Here is a 17,692-nt window from a genome sequence, read left to right as displayed (position 1 = left end):
CGAATGTCCCCAGACTTCCTCCAGAGACTCGGTTGTATACGTGTGCTGCGATGAGATAATAATCGCCACCAAAAAGATAGAGCGGCTAAGCTGTTTACTAATATCTGAACACACCTCTACTCTCAAGCTGTTTCCATATTTCGAAATACCTTCTAAGTACAAATATGTTTGGTGGCGATTGTACATACCTACATAAGCATAGGTCTCATACATTTTAACATTTAAATGTTCGGATCGGCGCTGTGAGCTTCTGATTCTAGTTCGATTTTATTTTTTTAGGCATATATTTAATGAAAAAATATACTTCAGTTGACATTTCTCAAAAATAATGTGAATTTACGTAAAACTTTTATTTTGTTACCTTTTAGTCCGTTATTTTAGTCATGGAAGTGCTTTTAAAATAATATTGTAATTATGAGAAATGTGTAATTACTTACTTAACACTTTTTAGCAATATAATGTACCTAAGTATATGAATGACACGCACACAAAAGTACGCCTTTGTACGTTGCTATAGAGTTAAAAAAAAACCCTATTATTTTTGTAAATCCTTGGCATCCAAATGATAAGTGATACCATTTCTTGAAAAAAGCTCTAATATTGGTTTCTGCGTTAAAATCCACTGCGTAAAAGAAGGGGTATTGGGGTTATTTCGAATTACCCCTTTCTATGAGTTTGGCGAAATGATCCTTCTAATATTTGTAAAAATGGATCTTCCATGGACATGTTACATACAAAACGATTTTTTTGTTGCGAAATGGAACTTTTGTTTATAGATGATAGATATACATATATGACGTGTGCAATGTTTGGACTATTCCATTTATATGGAACTGACAGTTCCATTCCATGGTATAGTTTGTAGCTTTCTAATAGACCCCGAAGGCTAATCCTATTGTCTATTGTTAAGTAAAACCGCTCGTGCCACGTGCCACAACCACCTGCATAAAAAATCGGTACTTCGGTTACTGAGTGCCGGCGAGTCGAACGCTACAGAACCAGTCTAAAATGTGTCATCGAGATGCGTAACAAAGGCGCGTTATCGGAGAGCGCGCCTACACTGGTTTTATGAGCGTTGGGCTAGCCCGCGCTCAGGTATTACTGAATCGCGATCAGAAAGGGATTAGAAATAACAGATTTCCATACACTTACGTCAAAATCAATATGGATTGACAGATATCTCAATCCCTTTCTAATCGCGATTCAGTAATACCAAATAGAATAATTAGGACCCTTTTTTGCAGGTAAGTAGCACGTGCGGTTTTACTGAACAATAGACAATAGGATAAGCCTTCGGGCGCTACTAGAAAGCTACAAACTATATATGACTATTTGTGGACCTCATATCTTTGAAAACAAGATAGAGAAGAGGTCTGTTAGTTAGGACTAATTGCGAGTTGCTCGCAAGTCTATTATTTTCTAACCTCAAAATAACATTTTTTTTTTCTTTGATGATTGCTTGGTGTGGACACGAAAAATAATTTCACGCCGAAACAGAAATACCTAAATAAATTAATAAAGGGGTTTACTTAATAAATATCGTCATCAAGAACTATAAGACACGCGGCGTTATAATATGAAGTTTAAATTTCTTTGTTAATTTATTTATCTCTGGCCAAAATAATTATTTAGAGGTTAGAAACGTACCAATTAATGAAAAACGTAAGAAGGGGTGTGATAGAGTACGGTACGGAGACGCGTGTAAAGTATAATATAACAAGGCTTATAAATAAATGACTCGTAACTTAAGCGTCGTTTTATTTCCAACTATCCGCATGGTACTACTACTCATTAAACATTATATCTTCAAGAAACTCCTGCAGCGTGTAGAAACACTTTTCCACACCACCTATTCGGAATACTTAGAGCTTTTTCTTCCCTGCTAAGAGGGATCAAAGTGGCACTTTTCCTCCCTGCTAGGAGGGATCAAAGTAACACTTTTCTGTTTTAGCACAATATTTTTACATTTTTTTGCACATTTTATGAAATCATTTATTTACAAACAAGATATATACAGTGTATGACTAAAAGAAATTAAATAAAAACTAGCTTAAATCTAAAATAGACCCTTGAGGCATTGTACCAAGGATGCTGGCGACATTTCCTCGCTGTATCGCAATGCTGATACGTTGTGCGAGGTAGCCGCCAGCTCTTCGGTCAATAATTTTGCACATTATTTTTTTAGCTTAAATAATCTGTTTAAGCATCAGATTGTGTCAACACTAAGATTTTTTTTATTTTCCTCATAGTTGATGTGAAAAGCAGTATGTGTCACACGGTATCAAAATTATTTCGTCTTGGGCGTTAACACTTGAATCCCTCATTACGCTCAGGATTCAATGTACGCCCTTGACGGAAATATACTTTGATCCCTTGTAACACAAACTACTATTCTATTGTCTATGAGACTTGTCTATGCTATGATGATGTTGGGTAGGTACCTAACAAACCATGTTTCGTGATTGCTAACATAATTGTTGACATCCAGAGATACCGCATAATGTGCGGACCCGTACAGCGCCATCTACATCAGCTGCTGTCAAATTACAAGCAAGCATCTTTGATTAATTACACGACTGCCCAAAAAAAGGAGTGTATTGTTTTCAGCGTTCATGTTTGTGGGTATGTAAGTTTCTTTGTTCCACCCTAGCAGCTAAATGCCTGAACCGTTTTAGATGTATGATATATCATTAGAATCCTTACGTCATCCCGGGTGACATAGGCTATATGACGTCATTATAAAAACAATATGGCGGGCTAAATACGCCATATTGCGCAACTTTAAGAAAAAAATATCTTGCAAACCCATCGAGTAGGGCATCAAAATGAAGCGCTTTGAAAGACGATCAATAATATATATACAATATGAGGGTTTCAGTCTAATTTCGAGAAAGTAAGAATTCACAAAATATGTTAAGAAAAGCTCATCTCATAAAACCAAATAAGTATCATATTATTGTTGGGATATTAAAAGCAAGTGGTTTGACTGCTGATCATAAAAAAAATTATACATAGGTATTATATTAATCATATTTTACTTGTTTTGAAACCAAGCCAATATGTTCTAAATTGCGCTAAGGGAATAGAAAAGTGTAAATAAGTTCTTTGTAAAGAGTCTGAGATTGTAGAGTCCGTCTTCAGATATAACTGTGCACCGACTTTGACGGAACAAAGTGTGAAAGTGTCAGACCGAAGGCCGAGCTCCACGTAGGGATGACGGCCCGGAGCGTACGACAGATGTGCGTTTCCTGCAACATCCCCAAGTATTCAAATTGCAAAGGTCGAAAGCCGAGCTCCGCGTAGGGTTGAAGGCCCAAGCGTCAGAAATAATTCCCGGGAAAACCCGGTTCTCGCCATACAAACTCAGTACCGGGAGCAATCCCTAGTCAGAAAGGTGCACGGTTTTTGCAGTTTCCCCAAGTATCTTAATTGCGAAGGCCGAAAGCCGAGCTTCGCCTAGGGCCGAAGGCCCTGAGCGTAAGAAAAGTGCATGCTTTCTGTAGCTTTCCCAAGTTTCTTAATTGCGAAGGCCGAAGGCCGAGCTTCGCGTAGGGCCGAAGGCCCGGAGCGTAAGAAAGGTGAACGCTCTCTGCAGCTTCCCCAAGTATCTTAATTGCGAAGGCCGAAGGCCGAGCTTCGCGTAGGGCCGAAGGCCCGGAGCGTAAGAAAGGTGCACGTTTTCTGCAGCTTCCCCAATTTAAGTTTCTTAATTGCGAAGGCCGAAAGCCGAGCTTCGCGTAGGGCCGAAGGCCCGGAGCGTAAGAAAGGTGAACGCTCTCTGCAGCTTCCCCAAGTATCTTAACTGCGAAGGCCGAAGGCCGTCCTTCGCGTAAGGCCGAAGGCCCGGAGCGTCAGAAAGGTGCACGGTTTTTGCAGTTTCCCCAAGTATTTTTATTGCGAAGGCCGAAAGCCGAGCTTCGCGTAGGGCCGAAGGCCCGGAGCGTAAGAAAGGTGAACGCTATCTGCAGCTTCCCCAAGTATCTTAATTGCGAAGGCCGAAGGCCGAGCTTCGTGTAGGGTGAAGGCCCGCCCGGAGCGTAAGAAAGGTGCACGTTTTCTGCAGCTTCCCCAATTTAAGTTTCTTAATTGCGAAGGCCGAAGGCCGAGCTTCGCGTAGGGCCGAAGGCCCGGAGCGTAAGAAAGGTGCACGCTCTCTGCAGCTTCCCCAAGTATCTTAATTGCGAAGGCCGAAGGCCGAGCTTCGCGTAAGGCCGAAGGCCCGGAGCGTCAGAAAGGTGCACGGTTTTTGCAGTTTCCCCAAGTATCTTAATTGCGAAGGCCGAAAGCCGAGCTTCGCGGGAGTGTAAGAAAGGAGCACGCTTTCTGTAGCTTTCCCAAGTTTCTTAATTGCGAAGGCCGAAGGCCGAGCTTCGCGTAGGGCCGAAGGCCCGGAGCCTAAGAAAGGTGAACGCTCTCTGCAGCTTCCCCAAGTTCTTAATTGCGAAGGCCGAAGGCCGAGCTTCGCGTAGGGCCGAAGGCCCGGAGCGTAAGAAAGGTGCACGCTTTCTGCAACTTCCCCAATTTTCTTAATTGCCAAGGCCGAAGGCCGAACTTCGCGTAGGGCCGAAGGCCCGGAGCGTAAGAAAGGTGCACGCTTTCTGTAGCTTTCCCAAGTTTCTTAATCGCGAAGGCCGAAGGCCGAGCTTCGCGTAGGGCCGAAGGCCCGGAACGTAAGAAAGATGCATGCTTTCTGTAGCTTTCCTAAGTATGTTAATTGCGAAGGCTGAAGGCCGAGCTTCGCGTAGGGCCGAAGGCCCGGAGCGTAAGAAAGGTGCACGCTCTCTGCAGCTTCCCCAAGTATCTTATTTGCGAAGGCCGAAAGCCAACTAATAGAAAATACATAAGTATTTGCAGAGATATTAAGCCATAGCACTTTTCATTACGTCTGGTTTTTGGGTCCGACCTATTTACGTTTTTAAGCACGTTTTATGCTAACATATAAAAGTTCAACATGATGAAAGCTCCTTGAAGCAACTAAATTGCCTTAAATCATAAAAAATGTGGTTGGTTTGTATCAGGGATGTTGCGGATGCCGATTTTTTGACATCCGCGGACGCGGATGCGGATGCGGATTTTAAAGGCTCACATCCGCGGATGCGGATGCGGATGTCAAGATAGTACCATAAAAAACGTCAAATATTACAAATTAGTAATTTTTATTTCAAAAAACCGGCCAAGTGCGAGTCAGACTCGCGTTCCAAGGGTTCCGTACATTAAGTCCCACTCACGCTTGACTGCTCATTTCTAATAGGTTTTTTTGGTTAATGACTAAATTACCTAGCAGTCTAGCACTTACGCCGATGCTAAGACGTTCCTGTACCGACCTGTTCCACATCCGCATCCGCATTAAATCCGCATCGATTTTATGCGGATGCGGATGCGGATGTTGAAAATAATGCGGAAGTTCCGCGGTTGCGGATGCGGATGCGGATATTCGCAACATCCCTGGTTTGTATGGTCACTAAAATGTATAAAATAAAATAAATTAATTAAAAATTAAAAAACACGACTGCAGTTTAAAAGCGAACTGAAAAGCTAAAAATAATTTTTAGTTATGTTAGCTACTCAACTTAATAAATGTAAAATAGAATATAAGTGTTCAGTCAGGGTCATAAACAGCAAACGGAAAAGTTTATGCTCATTTAGGATAGTGACTGTACCTGATATTTTATTTCGATTGCAGTCGGGGACCTGTGAATGGGAACATTTTAATATATCAAGGTCCCCGACTGCAATCGAAATAAAATATCAGGTACCGTCACTATCCTAAATGAGCATAAACTTTTCCGTTTGCTGTTTATGACCCTGACTGAACACATATTCTATTTTACATTTATTAAGTTGAGTAGCTAACATAACTAAAAATTATTTTTAGCTTTTCAGTTCGCTTTTAAACTGCAGTCGTGTTTTTTAATTTTTAATTAATTTATTTTTTGATCATATGAAGTCTACGAAGAGAATATGAGAAAGCTCCATAACAGAATTTATAAAGGTAACAAAGCCAAAACTTAATTTTCATCACACCAGCTCGTAAAGGTTCTCTTTATTCTTCAAAAGCTGATGAGAAAGTTATATTTTATCCCCAGGTATGGCAAAGTAATTTGATGCAAATTTTGAGTTGTTTCCTCATGTTGGCTGGTGGAATTCACTTTTAACAATTTACTACCGTGGCTTATCGCCTTTACGAGTATTACTCAACTCTGAATTTTAAACGATGCCAGACGGGGGGCAAACATTGCTAAAATCAATGAAAATAAAGTATTCAGTTGTAGGTGATATGTTTGGGTGTCGGGTGGCTCCAAACTTGCTAAATTAGCACATAAATTGGCAAAACTACGGAAAAAATCCTCCAAAAAGTGTCAGATTTTGGTGCAAGGTGGCGTCATACTTGCCTAATTTAGCACAAATTGTCATATTGGCAATAATAATAGTACAGTGAAGTGTATGCGATGCAAGGCGAGTGGGTTCTGCTGGTGTTGTGTGCGTTGCCCGTCCAAGCGGCCACCGGGAGCTCCGCGCCGCCGCCGCGCCCGACCGCGCCTGGTAAGGAAACAACCGAACTCCATTGACGTATAATATCTAAGGACGGGCTAATGGGGCACTAAACATCGTACTAGTTCAGCGGTGCTACCCACGAATTCCAGCCAATCGTGCAGTCTTACGCGACTAGTTGCGACCAATAGCGCGCGTAATGCGAACTCGTCAACCAATCGCGCGCGTGATGCGAACTCATCAACCAATCGCGTTGTAGCGATTTCACACCGCTGTACTGGCCCCTGTCATGCCTCATTATTATTGCCCGTAAAGCCAGTCCCTAGATATCTATGTCAATGCCGAACTCTACTGAGGCCAGCCGGCCGCCGGGATAAATACTACTATGGGGATTTCACAGAAACTAATTTTTTCATACTATACTGTTTTTAGGGTTCCGTAGCCAAATGGCAAAAAACGGAACCCATGTCATGTCATGGATGTCATGTCTGTCTGTCTGTCTGTCTGTCCGTCTGTCACCGCATTAAGATTTTCACACAAAAATAGAAAAAAAAAACAATAAATTTTTGGGGTTCCCCATACTTCGAACTGAAACTCAAAAATTTTTTTTTCATCAAACCCATACGTGTGGGGTATCTATGGATAGGTCTTCAAAAATGATATTGAGGTTTCTAATATCATTTTTTTCTAAACTGAATAGTTTGCGCGAGAGAGACACGTCCAAAGTGATGGTAAAATGTGTGTCCCCCCCCTGTAACTTCTAAAATAAGAGAATGATAAAACTAAAAAAAATATATGATGTACATTACCATGTAAACTTCCACCGAAAATTGGTTTGAACGAGATCTAGTAAGTAGTTTTTTTTATACGTCATAAATCGCCTAAATACGGAACCCTTCATGGGCGAGTCCGACTCGCACTTGGCCGCTTTTTTGTTGTTGATATTTTAGGAATTTAGAGAAAAAACTATCACATCTTTGGCGTGACGCCGGGATGTACCAGAGGGACATGGCTTGACGCCGGGATGTACCAGAGGGACATCTAGGCTGTATCTTTTGTTCCATCATATACCTATTTCTAGACGTCAGCGCAAAGTGGCTGGAAGGCTTCCGTCGAGATCTACTCCGCGACAGCTACGACTACGGGCCCGCCCCCGCTGCCCCGAGCAGTGCGGCCGGCTCAGCTACACGCAGACAGAACGCTTCAGAGGACGCGGTCGCGTCGCGGGAGCTTGGCATCTCTCGGCGGGATCTGCGAGCACCGCAGCCTGGAGACATTGTTACTGATGCTGAGGTAACTTGTTAAACATTTCCTTTTCCATTTCTGATCAAGGATTTCTGAACAAGTTGATCGCCTGGTACTAAGCGATCACCCCTAGCTGTCACGATTTGTAGGTAGGTACGGTCAAAGAATTTGATCTCTGTACCATTTTGTATTTACAAGGTGTGAAATAATACATTAATAAATACAAATTCCTTAACTGTAGGTACTCGAGCGACAGGGATCGAGATATAAGAAATCCTTTTAAGAGTCATGATAGTGCATCCCCCGAATAGTGTTCAGTTTGGCGTCCTTCGTATATCATCTTGTGGTAGCTCGATCAACTGGTGGGCCAACTTTACTGATCTCGTTGTTAGGGGCATTTCTTATAATTCGATCGCAAATTAACTAAAGTGCCTATCCTAAATTAAAATGAATCTTTTGTCTTTGAAGCTAGATGGCCCGAATTCGCCCCGGAAAGCTTTTCTAAATAGTCTGCACGAGTTGGAAGATCATCTCAAACCCGTGTACGTCCAGCCCAACAAGCTCAGTCGCGTTGATCCTTTAAAGGAAAGCAGAAAAAGGTGGAACCAACAGAACACCGAGGAAGCAATATCACGGTATATCGAAGAAAATGGCATTAAACGGTACAAAGTGCATACGAACCCTAAAGAGAGGTATCGAAATAAATTAGTTGATGCCTTTCCCAGGCTAGCTGAAGAATGGGGCATTAGAAATCCTCAAGAAGATACGTATGTAGGCGCTTCAGAGGGTACATATAGACAATATAATAATGAACGAATCGAAGACAGGTATCGATATGTAGATAGAATACCGTATAACCAAGGTACGTATGAAAACAAGAGAAACTATAGACTTTCACAAAATGAGGATGAAAATAGGTCCATTAAACAGTACGGTGACGTTCTTGACGATACGCAGTTCAAATCTAAAAGTGTACAAAGTGTAAGCATCGAACAACAACAGGACGGTACTAGCAGTTCTGATGAAAGTGCTAGTTCGGAAACTCAAGAACGAGATGTCTCTGAGAACTCGCAGGAGATACGCTCGCGATACGTGGTGGATGCGAGGAGGAATGCAGGGGGCGGGGGCGGGGGCGGGTACGGCGAGCGGTTTGCGGCGCGCCGGGTGAAGGAGCTGGGGGCCGATTTTTTAATTTCGACCACTCGATTTCGTGTATTTCGTTAAATAATATTTCCACTACTAGGCATTTAAATTCTACTAATACAATTGAAAACGAGTGGTCAATACCACTCGATTCCAAATTTCTATCGCTCGTATTTCAAAAATCAGCATTTCGCTGTTTTCCACAGATTTTCGAGTGACGAAATCGAGCGATCGAAATTCAAAAATCGGCCCCCTGCTCGCGGACGGGCTGTCCTCGTCGAGCAAACCTTGCAGCTGCCAGTCGGAACACTCCCGCGCGCCTGACGTCTGATTAATTGAGAAGCTGATTTTTTATATTGTTTTACTGACTTTTATTTTACTGCCCTTTAGGACGATCTTAGAAGTTGTTGACGTTCGATAGGGCTCACTCAATATTATGATGGCATCGTGCTAATCTGACGATGGAGATCAAAGATGGCCATAGGGAGTAGGTGATAGAACACGATCTCGCAAAATTTGGGTTTTCTGCCATTTCAATGAGTGTTGTAAAATAAAGTGTTTATACAAATGCAAAGTTTGTTACACATTAGTATTAGTTAGGTAGGTACAAAGTTCACAAAGTACAATAAATGATCTCGGCCGTATCGAGTAGCTGTACAATAAAGCGTGGTACAGTCAGCGCGCGGGAAGTGGGGCGCGGGGCAATTAATCGGCATTGTGCCGACTGTACCCGCCGGCGCCGGATCTGTGCTTTGTACTTGTTGCGCCGGTTGGCACTTGGTTACTTACTTGGATAGGTATTTTATATTAGTTCTCCTACGTCTAACTAAATACTAAAGGTGTCGTATATTAAAACCAATTTCACGTGCATGAGTGAGGGCAATGTCTTCAGCCGGTGGGACGTAAATAATTATATAGGTTGTATTCTTATTAATATTTAAACCAATTTATTCACTATAAACTCTCGTGGTTTCTTGAAAGGGATCAAAACAGTTTTGTCGAGCGATTATGACTAAATAGGTACCTACGTGACTAACCATTTTAAAGTTATTTTAATGTACTTATTTACTTTAGATTTTGTACTGGATTATCTGGACGCTCGTTGTGGCTGATCAATGATATAGCTTCTTTAAAGTGGTTTGTTCCTAATATATTATCAGAGACTCCTGGCGCACACGTTCGCAGGAAGTTTCAGCAGTTATTGTTTCCGTAACATCTTTCATTGATCAGCGACATACATATTTTCTTCTCGGTTTCCAACTCCTCTAGAATCCGTTGTCGTTCTTTAATGAAATGTTATTTTAAAGTAATAAGTACTGTCGAAGGTGTTTGGTACGTCTGATGAAAGTTATGGTAGTTGTTTCCGCTCCTCACTGAACATTGACCTGTTATCCGACTCGGCCTCGGATGCAAACTCCTTGAAATCCACCGTCTCTCAATGAATGATACCTACATATGTCAATGTTAAAATATGTTGTCGAATGTGTATGGTACGTCTGGCGGGAGCTTCGGCAGTTGTTTGCGCTCTTCACTGAACATCGACCTGTCGTCCGACTCGGGGGCAAACTCCTCCATCAATCCGTCCTCGTCTCTTAACAACGGGGGCGGCGATTGTGTCGTCGTTTCCTGTTTATTTATGAAACAATTAACAAAAGTACAACTGGATATATTTTGGTTTTGAAATGAAGAAATAAAATGGATGATGAGTTAAGGTTTGGTAGTACATATAATGTGCTCAAGAACCGATGGCCGTTAGGGCAAACGCGTTCGCTGAGGACAGTACGTTCACTGGCGGGATATTTGTGATCACATATTATTATATCGACACATGCCTAAGCTATAGTTATGTGGAATAATGATAATATATGTAAGACAGCATAGAATGTAGAGGAGCTTTATAGCTTTATAGCTTTATGACAAATAAAAGACGTATTGAACGCGCACCATTTATTCTGAGACAAAGGATACCTAGCTACCCACATATGGGTTATTATTAAGTTACCCTACATATACAACACCTCCACCTTTATTACTAGTCCTACACTCCTACAATACATATATGGTAGATTACTTAACTACTTAATTATAATTACGAGTAAAGATAATCGTAATTAGCTTTCACTTCGGTTACACAAAACTAAACCTTGTTTCAACTGCACAAGGGCGATCCTGTGAACTTATTTCACTTGATTTCATACTGGTTACAACAAAAAACATGTGAACATCTTATCAATTAGGTAACATATTTTCTATGTTATTATATAAGAATATTAGTAGTATAAGCAACATAACTAGCATAATACATACATGATAGTAGTATAGGTAAATTACAATAACAACTATTATACTTAATTTTAGGCAAATTTTATGAAAAAGTTATACAAGGCTAAATACATATTTAACTTAAGTACTTTGTATTATTATAGGTACTTCAAAAGTAATCATCAAAACCGAATCTAACGGGAGGTTTCACAACTCTTTTGGATTGCAAGGCGGTTGGTAAATTAGGTAATGGTGCTTCCGTGATTCCTACATTCCCTGCTGCACCCTTAGCATGAACACTGTTCTCTGGCACCCCGGCCCGGGTCGGCCCGGCCGGCCGTGGAGCTACAACTGGCGATTGCGCCGCCGAGCCGGTTGACGGCCCCGGGCGCGGCGACATCGGGCCCTCGCCGCTATCTAACTCCGGCTCGGGCACCTCCTCGGGCAACACAAACGAGCTACTGGATCGACGTTTCGCGGGTTCAGGCGGTGTACGTACACTTGCAGTTACTTCGGACACCCTACGTCTTAACTGATCTATATGTCTGTGTATTCCGGTTCCAACATTAGATTTAATTGTATAGTCTGTACTGCCTAATTTCTCAGAAACCTGTCCCGCGAGCCATTTATCGTTAGAACGGTAATCGCGGTACCACACTGGGTCCCCCGGGCTCAGCTGGCGCCGCGAGCCGCGCGCCCGCGACTCCGCCTGCGCCTGGTGCTCACCGACACGTGCGGCGCGCTCCGGTTTTATTTGATCGAGTCGCATACGCAAATGACGACCTTGTAAAATTTTTGCTGGACTGTCACCAGTCGTGTAATGTTCCGTATTCCTATAAGTTAACAAAAATCTGTTCAATGCTACATCGACGTCGACTTTCTGTTTTTGAGCTTTTTTAATGACTCGTTTACAAATTTTTACGGCATTTTCGGCAGCTCCGTTGGAAGCTGGATGGTATGGGGATGAAAAGACGTGCTCGATACCATTTCGCTTTAGAAATTCTTCGAATTCAGAACTAGTAAATGGTGGCCCGTTATCACTAACTAACTGCTTTGGAAGCCCAAACCGCGCCCACATATCACGTAATACCGCTATTACCGAATGCGCGGTGGTGGTTTTCATTTTCGTGGCCTCTATCCATTTCGAGCAGGCGTCTACGGTGATCATATAAGTCAGACCCGTAATTGACATAAAGTCGATATGAAGTCTCGCCCACGGACGGTCCGGCCAGGGCCACGCGCACGGCACGTGTCCGGCCGGTGCGTCGGCTACGCTGGCGCACACCGCGCACGCACGACACCGCGCTTCGACAGCCTCGTCTACGCCCGGCCACCACACATAGCTCCTAGCTAAAGCCTTTGTTTTTACTATCCCCATGTGCGCCTCGTGTAATTCGCGTATAACCCGTTCCCTGCAGGACGATGGAATTACGACGCGACGACCCCATAGAATACATCCAAGCTCACAATATAATTCATCCCGCCTATTAAAATAAGGTTTAAGTTCATTAATTTCTATGTCTGACGGCCAGCCGTCGGACAAGTAAGCTAAAACACGACTTAAAATGGGATCCTTGCTAGTTTCTCGTTTTAAGACCTTATAATCTAAAAGCAACGACTCCGTTGCAAAATGCAAGTATGTCTGCTCGGGCAGTTCCCCCTCTTCGGCAACCGCTTCCTCCCTATGCGTTTTAATTAATCGCGATAGAACATCGGCCGTATTTTTATCTGTACGTACATACTCAATGATAAAATCGTACGCTGATAATTTAATTGCCCACCTTTGTAACCTACTCGCTGCCGTCACGGGTACGCCGGTGTTGGGCCCGAAAATGCTCACCAGAGGTTTGTGGTCAGTGCGCAAAATAAATTTCCTTCCGTATAAGTACTGATGAAATTTATCCACAGCGTAAATAATGGAAAGTGCCTCTTTATGAATCTGACTATAATGTTTTTCATGCGCGGTGAGTGCGCGCGATGCGTACGCGACGACGCGCTCCCCCCCACCGGGCAAACGTTGAGCCAGTATTGCCCCAAGGCCGCGCGCGGATGCGTCACAAGTCACCACCGTGGTGCGTGTCATGTCGTAGTGCGCTAGCACTTCTGTGCTACACAGCAACTTTTTGACGTACTCAAAAGCATCGTTCTGTATTTTACCCCATGTAAAATGCCTACCCTTTTTGAGCAACTCATATAAGGGGCCAAGATACCCTGACAAATTTTTTACGAATTTGCCATAAAAGTTGACCATTCCTAAAAATGATTTTAGTTCTGTGGTATTGGTTGGATGTGGCATGTTCACTATTGGTTTAATTTTATCGGGGTTGACTCTCACGCCGTTTTCATCAACAATGAACCCTAAATATTCTATCTGCCTTGATAAGAAATCACACTTTTTCTTTTTCAATTTTAACCCACTAGCTTGTAATACCGTAAAAACCTGTTTAATAGCTTTGACATGACTATCCAAATCCCTACTCTTTATCAATATATCATCAAAAAATACCACAACGTCCGGAATGTCCCTTAATAAATTAACCATAAACTTTTGGAAAATACCCGGACTTGACGCTAACCCAAAAACTAAGCGATTATATTTGAAAAGTCCGCGATGGGTGTTAATAACCGTATAAGCACGGGAATCTTCGTCTAAAACCAACTGGTTGTACGCCTGAGATAAATCTAGTTTAGTGAAATATTTATTATTACTCAATCCACTAAACAAATCATCCAATTTTGGAACCGGATATCTGTCGACATGTAAAACTCGGTTAAGCGTTACCTTGTAGTCCGCACATATACGTATATCGCCATCCGCTTTGCTCGCTATTACCAGAGGAGTGGCCCAGTCGGAGCGGTCCACGGGCTCGATGACGCCGGCGCGCAGCATGGCATCCATCTCGGCGTCGACGCGCGCACGCATTGCATAGGGCAAAGGTCGCGCGCGACAGAAAATCGGCTCAGCGCCCTCGCGCACGCTCAGCTGCACCGGCGGGCCGTTATACCGGCCCAGTGTGCCATCGAACAGTGATTCATGCCTGGACCCCCACTGACAAATAAAAGACGTATTGAACGCGCACCATTTATTCTGAGACAAAGGATACCTAGCTACCCACATATGGGTTATTATTAAGTTACCCTACATATACAACACTTTATAGCTTTATATGCTTTATATTTTTTTAGCTTAACCTTATGGTCAAGCTAAAAAAATATTCTGCAGGTAGGCCAAGGGAAAGGACCGTATAATTTGGATCCCCATTGCAAACCCAAAATAAAATTGGATGGATACCTATTAAGATTGATTTTACTATAGTTCATGTGTCCTTTAACTTATGCTGAAATGCCATAACAGGCCACGAGACCATGCGTCACGAATGTTATACGCATGACCCGACTCACGTAGCCCTGCTCTCTGGAAACTTGCGGAGCTCCCTCGGAGTAGTTAGACGTCACCTGCGGGTACATATCTGATAACTTACGGTTAAATGCCGTAACAGGCCGTACGTCACGAATGTCCCTCGTGTGACCGGCCTCGCGTAGCCCTTCTCTCCGGAAACTTGTGGAACTCCCTCGGAGTAGATATGTACCCGCAGGTGACGTCGAGCTTCTCTGATAACTTACGGTTAAATGCCGTAACAGGCCGTACGTCACGAATGTCCCTCGTGTGACCGGCCTCGCGTAGCCCTTCTCTCCGGAAACTTGTGGAACTCCCTCGGAGTAGATATGTACCCGCAGGTGACGTCGGGCTTCTCTGATAACTTACGGTTAAATGCCGTAACAGGCCGTGCGTCACGAATGTCCCTCGTGTGACCGGTCTCAAGTAGCTCTTCTCTCCGGAAACTTGTGGAACTCCCTCGGAGTAGATATGTACCCGCAGGTGACTTCGGGCTTCTCTGATAGTGATAACTTACGGTTAAATGCCGTAACAGGCCGTGCATCACGAATGTCCCTCGTGTGACCGGTCTCACGTAGCCCTTCTCTCCGGAAACTGGCGGACCTCCCTCCTCGGAATAGTCAGACGTCACCTACGTGTAGGTATCAGAAACATTTTAACAGCCATTTACAAATCCTTGTCAAGTTGAACATTTTATATTATTGAACTCAAACTAAATGGAGATTAATCACGTTCACTTGTGAGACTGGAGAGGATTTATTCTACTTCTAGCTGGGTTTTTCGAAGAATCCGCAGGTGAACTTGAAGATTTATTGTAGGATTATACCTAGGTACTAGACCAATTATATTAATATAATAATAGAACTGAGTATAAAAAGAGATTGATACTTGACTCCACAGTCAACAAACTAAATACAGTTTTGTGATGCTTTGTCAAATTATAAATTAAACATTTAATTACAATAAATAAGTACGGAAGCGCTACGTATGGTGTGATAATAATAAATGATAGATATTTCTGAGGGCATTGAACTCTACCTGGGCCTGACTGGGGTTCCTCCCTGACGGCTGACTCTAGAGACGGCGGTATGACGCGTCCTCGTACGTCACTGTACCAAGTGCGGGTCAAGTGAGATGTGATAATAGTTCATGTACTAGGTGTAAGTACCTGGGCCTGATGAGGGTTCTTCCTGGTGTGTAGTTGCGGCGGCGCGAGCGGCCCGAACTGCTCTAGTGACAGCGGTTGGCTGCGGTCTCGTCCTTGAGCGCGTAGCTTGCTGTCGAATGGCTGAAAACAATCAACACCCAAGTTATGAACTGTCTTTTCTTTAGGAGGTTTATCTATATCTAACAAATGTGGCGCCGGTGGACGCAGGGAAGGGCTTTTAGCGACTGTTTCACAAATGGGCCAAGAATACTGCGCTACTTGCGCTAGTAACGCATTCAGAATATTTTATGACGTATTTTCAGAACATTTTGTCATGTCCACAACACTACGGAGGGTAGGGTAACGTAACGGGCCTAATTAATCATCCCTCCCTAAAAAAACCACCAAGTATTCATACAATTTTTTTTTACAGTATAGGTATAATACTTACTAGTTAATATTAGGAATAGGAAGTCAGTTGTGTCAGGTTAGGTACTCTACCTCGTTGCTCTTTGTAGAGGACTCGATATCTCGCAGCGGTGCGAGCTGCGTTTGAACTTGCGTCGGAAAAAATTGCATCGGTTTCAGTCTTCGTTGAGGGTACGGCCCCATTGCGGTTGGCATTGGCTGTCCATACCCCACGTTCAAAGCTCTTAGCCCTTGCTGACGCCCCGGCAGATAGCTGGGCACTGTTGGCACTGGTAGTCCATACCATGGGTTCAATGGTCTGTACCCCCCGTTTTGTTGAAGCCCTGGATAGAGATCAGAGTTCTGTATCCTTGGTCTATTTGGTTCTAACGCGTGGGATTTAAAAGCTAAACCATCTAGAATGCCTTGTCCACGCGGTGTCAGATAATCCAAACTTTCTTCTCTGGGAAATTCTTGACCTTGATGGTATCTTGGTATTTGAGGTGGTGGCAAATTGTACCCTTTTAGGTCCGATAGCGGTGGATAGGGACCTAAAGGAGGGTCCTGTCCGAACAAATCTTCATTTCCTTTTGTCTTTTGAGAGTCTTCGGGCGGTGGAAGTTCAAAGTATGCTCTGCGGGCCTGAAATGCCGGGTTCCTTCTTGCTGGGTATGGGGCTGTAGGTAGTTGGATCCCGTGCGGTAGGTATCGGGCTGGTTGCTCCTGGGCCTTCGGGCGAGATAGAGAAGCATTTTCTGAAAGCGTAAACGTTTTGAAAGCAGAAAACGTTAATAATGTACCTTCATTAACGTCATGAATAAATTATAAGAGCGGCTGACCATCGAAACGGTTGCGATACTCGAGGTTATCAACGTGCTAGCATGATAATAATAATCTCTTTTAGTCTCGTGACATGATACTTGTAATGTCACGATTATAATTGTAACAATTTTATTCTCACAAAGAAAAATTCTGGACGTGCTGTAATTGACCTGACTATTACTATTTAAAGAAATCCTTACCGCAGCAGGCGTCAGCAGCGGCCACAAGCATCAGCATTGACCAGAACATTCACTAAACCAACAGTAAAACTTCTTAACATTTCGTTTATATAACTTCAACCATCGTTAATTGCTAAAGGCTAATTCCGGACCATGCCACCGGATTGCCGCGGATGTGACGTTGAAAAGTCAGGCAAGGCCAGAGAGGGACTGGGCATAACAAATGAAAGAAAACAATTTGCGCTGTTGCCAAACGTCAGTTTGCCCAACGCGCTGCAAGTCGTAAACGCGCTATCAAGGCGGTAACCAATAAGGGTAATAAACACTCATATTGCAATCCCTACCGTCCTACCGATATCATAAAATGCGAAGGTAATTAACTCTGTCTGTTAACCCTTCATGGTTAAATCGCTGCACCGTTTTTGATGAAATGTGGTATGGAGATAATTTTAGGCCCGCCCGGGGAAGGACAGAGGATAGTTTTTATCCATCATCATCATTCTACGCAGACGAAGTTGCGGACAGAAGCTAGTGGACTTCATATAACTAGTGGCAGTAGTGGCTACCTCTGCTTGTGTTTCTGTTTTCTTTTATTGT

At 43.2% G+C, this 17,692-nt stretch overlaps 1 protein-coding gene across 1 annotated transcript; it reads right to left on the bottom strand.

The window, feature by feature from the left end:
* Positions 1–15,686: 15,686 nt before the first annotated feature.
* Positions 15,687–17,197, bottom strand: LOC134658672 (uncharacterized). Its single transcript, XM_063514326.1, has 3 exons — positions 17,117–17,197; positions 16,188–16,849; positions 15,687–15,827 (listed from the first exon to the last, which is right to left on the bottom strand). The coding sequence occupies exons 1-3, from the start codon at positions 17,163–17,165 to the stop codon at positions 15,687–15,689; spliced, it is 852 nt and encodes a 283-aa protein (XP_063370396.1). The 5' UTR covers positions 17,166–17,197.
* Between the last annotated feature and the right edge of the window lie 495 nt (positions 17,198–17,692).

This window comes from Cydia amplana, chromosome 23, assembly GCF_948474715.1.
Source record: "Cydia amplana chromosome 23, ilCydAmpl1.1, whole genome shotgun sequence".
NCBI classification, from domain to species: domain Eukaryota; kingdom Metazoa; phylum Arthropoda; class Insecta; order Lepidoptera; family Tortricidae; genus Cydia; species Cydia amplana.
The sequence above is the reverse complement of the archived record's forward strand: the minus strand, read 5'-3'. Positions and strand labels throughout refer to the sequence as shown.